The following is an 11,194-nucleotide window of genomic DNA, read 5'->3' on the forward strand; positions in this document are numbered from 1 at the left end:
GCGCCCTGAGTGGCGCGGCCGGGGGCGGCTCCGCGGGGCGGGGCGGGGCGAGTTGTCCGAGGGCGCCATGGCCGCGCTGCGCGCGCTGCTGACCCGCGTCCCCCTGCGGGCCCCGGCCCGCCCCGCGCTGCGGCGCTTCGCCTCCGGTGAGTGCGGGGCCCGGCACCCCCGGTCCCCGGCACCCGGGCCCTGCCCCTGCCCCTGCGGGCGCCCCGGGGCGCAGGGCGGGCCCCGCCGGCTCGCGGGGCTTCTCGGCTGGGGCGCAGACGCCGCGCGCTCTCCGGCCTGCCGGCGGGCCGCGCGCCGGCCGCGAAGCCCCCGTGCCCACCGCTCAGTCCCCGCGCGGGGCCCTCCAGCTGCGGGGGCGGCGCTGTCCGCGTCGCGCAGGACAGGGGCCGGCAGCGCAGGCGCGTTCCGCCCCCGGCGCCTCGTGTCCGGGCCCTGCGGGGCCAGTGCCCGCCCCGCCCCGCCGCCCGCTGTCCCGGGAACCCGGGCTCCGCCCATCCCCCCGCCAGCCGGGCGAGTGTCCCCTGCAGTCCGGCCACCTGCAGCCTTCACCGGCTCCAGCGTCGGGGGAGTGTTTGGCCGTGCCTTGGGGCTTCCATCCTCTTCCGCCTTCACCCCACACATCCAGTGGACTCCCCAGTCGTGCTGGTCTCACCCCCACGTTCCCCTCGGCCGTCATTCTGCACCCGGCCTGTAGTCGGTCGTTCCTGGGTCTGCTACCCGGCAGGCACTTGGTGCAAAACACAGCACGGCCGTGATCCCTGTAAAGAAACTACCCCCCAGGACGCAGACGTTCTCCTTTGTCCCTTCAGGTGAACTTTCTTCCTCTCTGCGTCCACTGCCTGCTCCCAGCCCCAGGCTGAGCTAGCCACCCCTGCCGGTCGTGGCAGGCACCCAAGAACGAAGCTGTCCTTGACCTCTGTCTGCCTCCCTCCTGGCTGTCCACCCAGCAAGGCTGGAGCTCCATCCTGGCCGCAGCCTAGGTCCCCGCACCGCGCCGTTGTTCCTTGAAAGAGGGCATTTCTCTGTCCCTTGCTTCAGTGGCGTCCTGGGCGTCTTTAGTGCCTTGTCCTGGGAGGAGCTGACCGCAGCTCATTAGGAAGAGGAGAGCCGGGCAGCGGCAGGCTGCGTTCGATGCTGGGGATTAGTCTTAACTTCAGGAAACACACAAGTGTGAAAGCGGAGAAGGTGCCCAGGCCTGTGAGTGGCCGGGGCCGTCACTCTGCATCCACTGACAGGGCACATCCCTCCCCCACCTCCCAGGTGGATACCTTTGTGAGTGGACAGCCTTTCTGCCTTCTCTCCCTAGGGGCTAAGTTTGAGTACATCATCGCAGAGAAAAGGGGGAAGAATGACACCGTGGGCTTGATCCAGCTCAACCGCCCAAAAGCGCTCAACGCGCTTTGCAATGGACTGATTGATGAGCTCAACCGGGCACTGGCAGCCTTCGACGAGGACCCGGCTGTGGGAGCCATTGTCCTCACTGGCGGAGACAAGGCGTTTGCAGGTGTGGTGGGCAGCAGCGGCGGCCCCCTGGTTTTGGGGGGATGTGGGGGGACAGTGTGGCCTGTGGGAGGACAGACCTGCACTCTGTGACAGCAGATGACTGCTGTCTGGTTTACTTACATGGAAAGGGGGGTGCACGTGGGAACTGCTCAGGTGTGCAGCTCTGTGTCATTCAAGGTGAGTGTGGGCTCTGCCCGCCAGAGAGGCTTATTCAAAGGAACTCAGGTCCTTGACAGTCTGGCTCTGTGTGTGTTAAGGGTGTAAGTGATGGATAAGTCTGGTATCTCGGGGCCCACCTTGCACCTGTCACCTGTCCCGTGGCCCTCTGTGTCACCTCGTTGGGACACACACATCCCCGGTGCCTGCATGTGGAGCACTCGATGGCTCCCGCTGGGTCAGGGGATACAGGACTGGTGCTCTGCTGACTGGAACCTCATTTCCGCTGCTAGCTGGAGCTGACATCAAGGAAATGATGAACCAGACGTTCCAGGACTGTTATTCTGGCAAGTTCCTGAGCCACTGGGACGAGCTCACACGGGTCAAGAAGCCCGTCATCGCCGCTGTCAACGGCTACGCGGTGAGAGTGGATGCCGAGGTCTCTCGGTGCTTGAGGGAGTTGTGCTGGTGCACGTGGCATGTGACAGAGGGTTTCACGGCGAGGAAACGTTTCAGCATCTGGTTTTTTGTGGGTGTTCAGCTGCTGGCTCTGCCCAGCACGCAGATGTTGGCTTTGGCTCTCGCATAGGGTTTTAACGCTGTTCTGACCCAGGCTACATCCACGACCAGTTGCCTTTTCTGCCGTTGAGAGCCGGTCACGTGGGCTGCTTGGAAGTGCCAGGGCTGGTTTTGCCCGTAGGGAGGCGATGCACCGCTGTCACATTGTGGTTTGTGGTGACGCTCCCTCTTGTGTAAGCCAGGGGTCAGCCGGTAAAGCTTCACTGGCAGGCTGCTCCTGTCTGGACGTGTTCTCTGTGGCCGTGTGAGCCAGGGCCACAGAGTGAGGCAGTCACAGCAGACTGTGGGACCCTCAAGGCCGAAAACACTCACTTTCTGGCCCTTTGCAGAGTAAGTCGGCCAGCCCCTGGTGAACAGTGTCATCCCTCATAGATACATCATGACAGTTAACTAACTTTGTGCCACTGTAGTAATATTTGCCTTATGCTGGGCTGTCTCATTTCAATGGAAAATTTAAACAGTGATTTTCTTTCTTTCTTTTTTTTTTTTGGAGACAGAGTCTCGCTTTGTTGCCCAGGCTAGAGTGAGTGCCATGGCGTCAGCCTAGCTAACAGCAACCTCAAACTCCTGGGCTCAAGCAATCCTCCTGCCTCAGCCTCCCAAGTAGCTGGCATGCGCCACCATGCACGGCTAATTATTTCCATATGTTTTTGGTTGGCCAATTAATTTCTTTCTATTTATAGTAGAGACGGGGTCTCGCTCTTGCTCAGGCTGGTTTTGAACTCCTGACTTTGAGCGACCCTCCCGCCTCGGCCTCCCAGAGTGCTAGGATGAACAGGCGTGAGCCACCGCGCCCAGCCTAAACAGTGGTTTTCTGACTGGGTTCCCTGGTAAGACGGCCCTCCTGACACGGATGTGTTCTGCAGCTTGGCGGGGGCTGTGAGCTGGCCATGATGTGTGACATCATCTACGCTGGCGAGAAAGCCCAGTTTGGACAGCCAGAAATCCTGATAGGGACCATCCCAGGTAAGAGTGACGCCGTCTCTGCTGTAGACCCTTGAGGTGGTTCCTCAGAATCTGCTCACGTCTGGTCCCTGTCTCTCCACACGAGGCCGTACGTGACCGAGCTCAGAGCGTGGCCCCCGGGCCCCAGGCCGTGTCCTGTTCCTGCAGTCAGTGTCGGGAGGGGCTGCTCACGTGGCTTCTAACCACGTGGCTGCTGCCCCTGATGGGTGTCCCTGGCGGAGCCTCAGGTCAGGAGCCTGGCAGAGAACAGGAGACCCTGGGCTGGCACCGAGAGCACTGCCTGGTGTGCCTGACGCTCCGTCCACGCCCATCTTACTGGCCACGGAGGTCCCGTGGCCTCACCCGGTCCAGCGGAGCAGGGAGCCAGACCCCGCCACCCAGGGTCCAGCTGGCAGACCCGGGAGGAGGGCTGGGTGCTGCAGGGCGCTCAGGGCAGCACGGGCCTAAGGGAGCGCAGAGCCCCGGGATCAGGGAGACCCGGAAGCTGCTGGAATGTTTACAGAGAGTCTGGGGAGGGGCCAACCAACAGAGCCGCACACCTCCGTCCTGAGGTCGGGGTAGGGGAGGCACCAGGTGTGGCACCTGGGCCTGGAAAGGGGTTGCCCTGAGGCTTCTGGGCCCCTGGCCTGCCAGCCCCTCAGAGCTCGCCCCAGCGCATCCGTGGCGTCTTCCTGACTCACCGCGGCGCCCGCCGTGCCCGGCCCCTCTGCCCTGCAGGTGCGGGCGGCACCCAGAGACTCACGCGAGCTGTCGGGAAGTCACTGGCGATGGAGATGGTCCTCACCGGTGACCGGATCTCGGCCCAGGATGCCAAGCAAGCAGGTACAGGCAGGGCTGCCGCAGGAGCAGGTGGAGCCCCGGGCTCTGTCCAGGTGTCCCTATGGGTAGTCACACAAGGTTTTGAGTCCAGAGAACCGAGTGGCTTGGTGTGGCTGCGTTTTGTTTCTATGTTTTGAAACATCATACATACAAAAGAGTAACTAAACCTACGCAAAACATCATACGTACAAAAGAGTAACTGAACCTACGCACAGGTGACAAAACGATAACATGACGGCCCTGTTTCCCAGAGCCCGGCGTACGTGGGAGCATCTCCAGGCTCCTTGCAGACCGGGCCTCCCCCTGCCCTGTAGCTGAGACCTCGGTCTTGTGTCTGGCCATCTCTGCCATCCGGTGCTGAGAAGAGCATGGTCCACGAGTCTGAGCACAGTGACCACACTTCTGAGGCCACCCGGCCCCCTCGGGGAGTGTGGGCACCGTCCCCTGAGAGACCTGGCACTCTGGGGCACAGTGCTCCCAGATGGTCACCAGGACCCAAAAAGAAATAACTGGTGCTATTTCTGCACACCATTCACCACCTTGTTTGTGTTTTAGGTCTCGTGAGCAAGATTTTTCCCGTCGAGACGCTGGTTGAAGAAGCCATCCAGTGTGCAGAAAAAATTGCCAGCAACTCTAAAATCATAGTCGCGATGGCCAAAGAGTCAGTGAATGCAGGTAGGAGCTTTTGCCGGGAAGAAAAAGGGGGGGGCTCTCCAGGGCTGCAGAGGGAGAGTCCTCAGGGCAGGCTGATAGCTGCACCCTGAGCAAAGGCAGCAGGATTCTCAGTGTTTCAATACCAGCCATTCGTAGAGTTCTGGTTTCTGGTCACTGACTCGTATGTTCTGAAGTGTCCTGAGCTCCCCTTTGTACCAAGGCCAAGAACTGGGCCAGGCCTGGGAGGTGACAGGCACAACGCTAGGCAGGGGCATGGCCAAGGGGGAGCCACAGCCGTCAAGCAGAACCATGGTCTTGCTCATGGGACATCGGGGTACCCCCAGCCTGGGGCTGCAGGTGCAGCCCGCACTCAGCCTGCACGGACACCAGAGCATCCCCGCCAGGGCAGACGCCACACTGTGTGTTCCCGGTCTGGGTTCCTTCAGTTCTCTCTCTGCCAGGGGAGAGGCTCTGACGGTCCCCCTGCTCAGAACTGCCTGAGTGTTAACACAGCAGTTCATCAGCATTTGCAATGAGATTGTCCGTTGCTCAGTGTTCCCTGTTGAAGAGACAGCCCAGCACAGGCGTGCGTGACCTCGGGCAGGTGACTCGGCCTCTCCCAGCCCGTTTGTCTCGAGCATGGCCGTCCCCCAGAGCCACGCTGTTGGCGTCACGCAGAGGCGCTGATTGCTGGGAGGCAGCAGCACAGTCGTGGCTGAAAGCATCACCTGCTGTCGCCCGGTTCCCCCAGGAGGCCCTGGCTGCAGGTGTCTGGACGGCAGCACGCCTACTTTTCTCTAACCTCAGGGTCGCGCTGCTCCACCCTGCGGAAGAGCCGGCCAGAGTGAGCCCAGCACACTCGTTCCTCGGTCAGGCTGCCGTGTCCTCCCTAATTACTTTCCTGTACTCTCGTCGTTGGACAGTTTGCTGTTTCCCTTCCGTCCACTTGCTCATGCCTATCCCGTGTGTGGTGCCCGGAGCCCCTGAGCAGGGAGGTGCCTGGCGGGTGCCCGGGGCCGGGCTCCCCGCCACTCTGGGGCAGGGCGCAGCCGTGTGTATGGTCGGTGGAGAGGAGTCCTGCACTCCCACACCTGACGTCTGGGTTCTTAACTCCGGGCCTTGCTCTTCCAGCCTTTGAAATGACGTTGGCAGAAGGGAACAAGCTGGAGAAGAAGCTCTTCTACTCGACCTTCGCCACGGTGAGTGAACGGCGCCCGCAGGAGAGCCGGGCGTGCTCTGGCGCGCAAGCTGCTGGCGTTTTTCTGTTGATTGTGTCATTAAATAGCATTTCCCCTTGGTCAGGACTGCTAGCTTCCCTTTGGCTGGCTCAGGTGTGTCTGCCAGTGGGTCTTGAGCTAGCCGAAAAGTACAGCGTATGCAAGTTCAAAAGCGTGGAAAACTTTGCGGGGTTATTTCCTTCTATAAAACATCCGTGAGTTCCACCTTCAGCAGCTCCTTTGTTTAAAATGTAGTTTAAGCTGGGTGCAGTGGTGCACGCCTGTAATCTCAGCTACTGGGGAAACTGAGGCAGGAGGATCGCTGGAGCCCAAGATTAGAGTCCAGCCCAGGTAACATAGCGAGACCTCCATCTCTTAAAAAACAAAAGAATTACTTTTATTTTATTTTATTTTTATTTTTATTTTATTTTTTTTTTTTTGAGACAGAGTCTCACTTTGTTGTCCAGGCTAGAGTGAGTGCCGTGGCGTCAGCCTAGCTCACAGCAACCTCAAACTCCTGGGCTCGAGTGATCCTTCTGCCTCAGCCTCCCGAGTAGCTGGGACTACAGGCATGTGCCACTATGCCCGGCTAATTTTTTATATATATATATATCAGTTGGCCAATTAATTTCTTTCTGTTTATAGTAGAGACGGGGTCTCGCTCTTGCTCAGGCTGGTTTTGAACTCCTGACCTTGAGCAATCCGCCCGCCTCGGCCTCCCAAGAGCTAGGATTACAGGCGTGAGCCACAGCGCCCGGCCAGAATTACTTTTAAGTGTAATTCATTTTACCTGTAATTTATCTAGATCATTGCAATTATTTGGAATATGGTTCAAATGTCTTGGAATACTATAATCTGAAGCTTTAGAGCAATATTTTCTAAGATTTCTGTCAGTCACTTACAGGAAATAATTTTTCTAATTGCCGTTATAGTTAATCCCTTTCATCACAAAGTCATATCGAGGTGTTTTATAAAAGAAAGACTAAAGATGGGCCGTCTCTTCAGGAGGCAGTGCAGAGGCCTGTGTGTGCTCAGCACAGGAGGGTGAGGGTGTAGTTGAGTCCTGATGCCCCGTGACCCTGAGGGTGGGCCTGGAGCAGGGCACGGCTCGGTGAGTGGCCCGGGGTGTGCGTCTGAGGTTCTTTAGATGAGTTGCTTGGACACGCATGGCGGTTCCTGGGTGAACCGGTGCCTAGGGGCAGTGACAGGAAAGTCCCATCCCTGCCCAGGTGAGTCGGGAGCCTGGAGAGAGGTGCTGGCAGGTGTCGGGGCCCATTGGGGAGCCCGAGTGTCCACCATGGCCTCTCCCTTCCCCAGAATGACCGGAAAGAGGGCATGGCTGCGTTTGTGGAGAAGAGAAAGGCCAACTTCAGAGACCAGTGAGAGTGGCTGCGATGGCCTCACACCTCTGCCTGGAGGAGAGCCAGCTGTCACTTTGGGAAGGAAGTTAAGTGTCCTCTCAGGGCAGCGTCAGTTGTCACCTCTGCAGCTGCGTGGAGCACGGCCAGCCGGCCTCACCCAGCCGGGGGAGGGTCCGGTCTGGAGTGCCAGCTCTCCGACCAGAGCCTGTTCTAAATGGAGGGCCTTGCTGAGGAGCCTTCAGCACGAGCAGTGAGCACCTGTGTTCAGGTGGAGGCGGGCCTGGCCTGTGCAGCTGTGGCCGGGGCTGCTCGGGAAACACGCCGTCTGCCGGCTCTGCACAGATGCCCTGCTGATTAAAGTGACGCTTCCGATCACACGGTGCCTTCAGTCTTCTCTAGAGGCTGAATATTCTGTCACCTTAGTTGTCTCTTAAACTTCACTTTTTCAATGTAAATGAAAACATTCAAACTAAACAGAAGTTTGTACTGTAAGCTGCCCACGCCACAGTCCCCAGGAACCACTGCGAACTGCTGGGCTAGTGCCTTCCTAGAGACCTCCTTGTGCCCACACACGCATTTCTGCTCATGCACACACATACATGCACTCTTGTACACACATGCACTCATGTACATGTGTACTCATGCACACAGATTTCTGTACACGTGTGCTCATGTGCACTCGTATATGTGTGCTCATGCACACTTGCACTCACACACATGCTTACATACACAAACGCTCATGTACACACGTACCGTGTACACAATGCATTTGTGTATATATACTTGCATTTAATGCACACACGTGCTTATACACGTGCTCATGTGCAAAACACACATGCACTCATGCACACGTGCACATGCATGTGGTTCTTCTGTTTTCTTTTTATAGAAATGGCATCCCATGCCCACTTTTTTTTTAATTAATTCTTTTTTCTTTTAATTATTATTTTTTTCCTTCTTCTCACAAGAGGAATTAAAGGCTGTCCCATGCCCACTTCTGCTGAGTCCTTTCCACACAGGGGCGCACCGTGGTTTCTTGCTCCTGTCACAGGAGCCCCTTACTTCCTGTTTACCTGTTCTCTGTTTGCTAACACACACCTGACATGAACCTGCCGTGTTGACCGTTGTAAGTGCTCGGGTCGGGGCATCCAGCACAGTCTTGTGCAGCTGTCAGCGCCGTCCACTGTGCCTGTCTGTCTGCCCAGGTGGAAGCTCTCCCCACCCCACACTGACCCCCAGCCCCTAGCAACCTGTCTGTGGGTTTGACTACTCCGGGCCTTGTATGAGTGGGATCATGTGCTGTTTGTCTCTGTGTGTCAGGCTCATTTCACTGAGCACATTGCTGTGGCCTGAGTGTGTCCCTCGCACCCCAAATTCCTATACTGACACCCTAACCTGGGCCACAGTATAGGGGGTGGAGCCTTTGGGAGGAGGTTGGGTGCCCTCGTAAAAGGCCCAGGAGAGCTCTTTTGCCCCTCCCACCATGGGGACGCAGGAGAAGGTGCTAAACTAGGGAGTCCTGCGAACTAGGAGGTGGGCCCTCACCTGGCGCTGACCTGCCGGCCTCAGGACTGTGAGAACCAGGTGTTATTGTTTGAAAGCCACAGCGTGTGGTGCTGTCTTACGGCAGCCTGAGCTAAGACACAGCATCCTCAAGGCTCAGTCACGGTGTGTCACGTCAGCCTCTTGTTCCCTTTCATTGCTGAGCATGTTCCTACCGGCCTGACGTTTCATGCCAGGAGCATGCCGCAGTCCACTCACTCCCGTGGTGCTGGGCGTTTAGATTGCGTCCCGTTTCTCGTCATCAGAGCAGCCATGGTGGCGCTGCGGTGACCACTCTACTGATGTCCCACTCCCGCGAAGCACCCTGGGCCTCCCGATGCGAGTCGCCAGCAGGAGGCCAGGCGGGGCCTCCTCTCCGGGCCTCTCTGCTCTCCCAGTCTGGGCGGGACTGCAGTTGGGGTGCTCGCTCAAGATGCGCTCCCAGAACGGCCAGGCCTGAGGGAGGCCCTGGCGTCCTCTGTCCAGTGGGCCCCAAGACAGAGGTGCCAGTGACGGAAGTGCCCGGTGCATCGGCCACAGGAGGTTTGCAGGCCTAGAACACGGAGCGACACCCTGGGAGACGCCACGTTCCCACCAAGGTTCCTCTGGTGGCTTTGGGCTCCAGGAGGGCATTCCCTGTCTCCTGGTTGCTGTGCAGTGGCGGGCGGGCACCCGGTGGCCTTGGAGACTGGGTGGCCGAGTGCCCCCCACCCGTCACAGGAACCTCTTCCCCCATGGCACACTCCTGCCATTCGTTCTCACCTCACTGCCCAGCCCTCGGTCTCAGACTCAGTTCTCCAGCAGGTGTCAGTGGATGGAGACCCACGTCCCACAGCCTGGGGCCATGAGTAGAGGGGACAGTCGCTGCCCAGGGTCAGGGCTGCCAAGCCTCAGAGCAGCCTCAGGGTAGCGGGCGGGCCAGGAACCCCAGGACCACCACCGGCCATCAGCACCAGGTGGCTCGGCTGGTGCAGAAGCGGCAGGTGCTGGGCTCTGGGGAAGGGCCACCCCAGCCCCCAGGAAGCGGGTGGCAGCTGGAGCCGGCCAGCGGTCAGGACACTGCCGTCCTGTGCAGGGGCAAGGAGGAGGCGGACGGTGACCCCAGGTGTCCTGGCCTCCGCGCACGGCCTGGGGGCTGGGCCTGTCGTCCCTCCTTGGCCCCCTCCGGGGCTGCCCTGTGACCCCACCCCATGCCAGGGTCCCCCACAGGCCATGTCGAGAGCATTGGCTGAAAGCCTAAGTCCAGCTGCCCAGCACTCCAGCCTACCCCCATGCCTCCCTGACCCCACCCCTCCCCAGGCTACCCCCCTGTCCCCTCCCAGGCCAACATCTGCCCGGGGGTCAGAGGTGACCCGTGGTCAGGGTGGGCTGTTTCCCAGGCCCTCTCAGGACTGGTCCGACGCTTGACCCCAGAACACTCCCCAGACCGCCTGCACCAGGGCTGACCCGAGGTTTTCCCTGGCTCCTTTTTTTCCGGGGGGATCCTGGTCAGGGCTCAATGTGTGGGCGCTGCAGGGAGGCTGCCCCCCGCCCAGTTAAGCCGACAGCTTCTCCTGCCACCCTCACCTTCCTCCCCATGGGGGCTGGTTAGCGTCAGTCTAAGGCTGTCCTCACTCAGACCTGCTTGGTACTGAGCTAAAGGGGGGGCTACTGGCTCCCCAAAGAGTGGTACCTCCACCCTAATGAATCCTCCAGTGGGAAATCCACAAGGCCTGGGGGCTGGATTGAGGCCTGGGACCTGGAGCTGTGGGGACACAGGGCTGCAGGTGGGGTCAGTGGCTGCCCTGGAGGCCTTGAGTGGGGTGGGGTGGGGGCTTCCGCCTCAGCCCCTGGTTGTGGACGCTGAGGTGACCCTTGACCAGGGGCCATTCTTTGGTCCAGCCCCAGCAGGAGGCGGGGCAGGGGCTGGCCAGGATGCTCAGGCGGGGTCTGCAGGTGAGGCGAGGGCAGTGCAGGCCATGCCAGGGTGAGGCTGGGGGAGCAGCCTGTGCCAGGAGCGGCTGCCCCCTCAGAGCCCGAGTTGGCCTGGGAGGCAGGGACGCTGGGGCGTGAGGTCAGTGCCCTGGGAGGGCCGGTGATGCCTCTCCCGGGGTGCTCAGGCTGGGTCTCAAAGGACGGGGAGCGATTCCTGCCGGCCCCTGTCCAGGCCCTCCAGCCTCCAGCCACGTGTACAGGAAGAAGACAGGGCCACGTCACTGGACCCGCAGTTTTTAAGGAAACTCCTGTTTTCCAAAGCAGCTACACCGTTGCACATTCCACCTCCCGCACAGTCCCGAGCCTTTCGCTGAAGCCTGTCTGAGGGTGTGTGGTGTCCATGGGGTTTCATTTGCATCCTCCGCTGTCCTGCGTCTTCCCTGTGTTCTCTGCGGAGACAGGGACGTTCAGATC

General features: G+C 59.7%; 1 protein-coding gene across 1 annotated transcript; it reads left to right on the forward strand.

Annotated features, from left to right (window-relative positions):
* Positions 1-26: 26 nt before the first annotated feature.
* ECHS1 (enoyl-CoA hydratase, short chain 1) lies at positions 27-7,639 on the forward strand. Its single transcript, XM_012746985.3, has 8 exons — positions 27-146; positions 1,316-1,513; positions 1,962-2,089; positions 3,114-3,213; positions 3,931-4,035; positions 4,588-4,707; positions 5,818-5,885; positions 7,221-7,639. The coding sequence occupies exons 1-8, from the start codon at positions 68-70 to the stop codon at positions 7,284-7,286; spliced, it is 864 nt and encodes a 287-aa protein (XP_012602439.1). The 5' UTR covers positions 27-67; the 3' UTR covers positions 7,287-7,639.
* Positions 7,640-11,194: the final 3,555 nt, after the last annotated feature.

Source organism: Microcebus murinus, chromosome 14 (genome assembly GCF_040939455.1).
Source record: "Microcebus murinus isolate Inina chromosome 14, M.murinus_Inina_mat1.0, whole genome shotgun sequence".
In the NCBI taxonomy this organism is placed as follows: domain Eukaryota; kingdom Metazoa; phylum Chordata; class Mammalia; order Primates; family Cheirogaleidae; genus Microcebus; species Microcebus murinus.

Coding starts and splice junctions, on each gene's coding strand:
- ECHS1 (XM_012746985.3), top strand. CDS start 68: ATGGCCGCGCTGCGCGCGCTGCTGACCCGCGTCCCCCTGCGGGCCCCG. Junction 1,514..1,961: donor CGGAGACAAGGCGTTTGCAG/GTGTGGTGGGCA, acceptor TTCCGCTGCTAG/CTGGAGCTGACATCAAGGAA. Junction 2,090..3,113: donor CCGCTGTCAACGGCTACGCG/GTGAGAGTGGAT, acceptor TGTGTTCTGCAG/CTTGGCGGGGGCTGTGAGCT.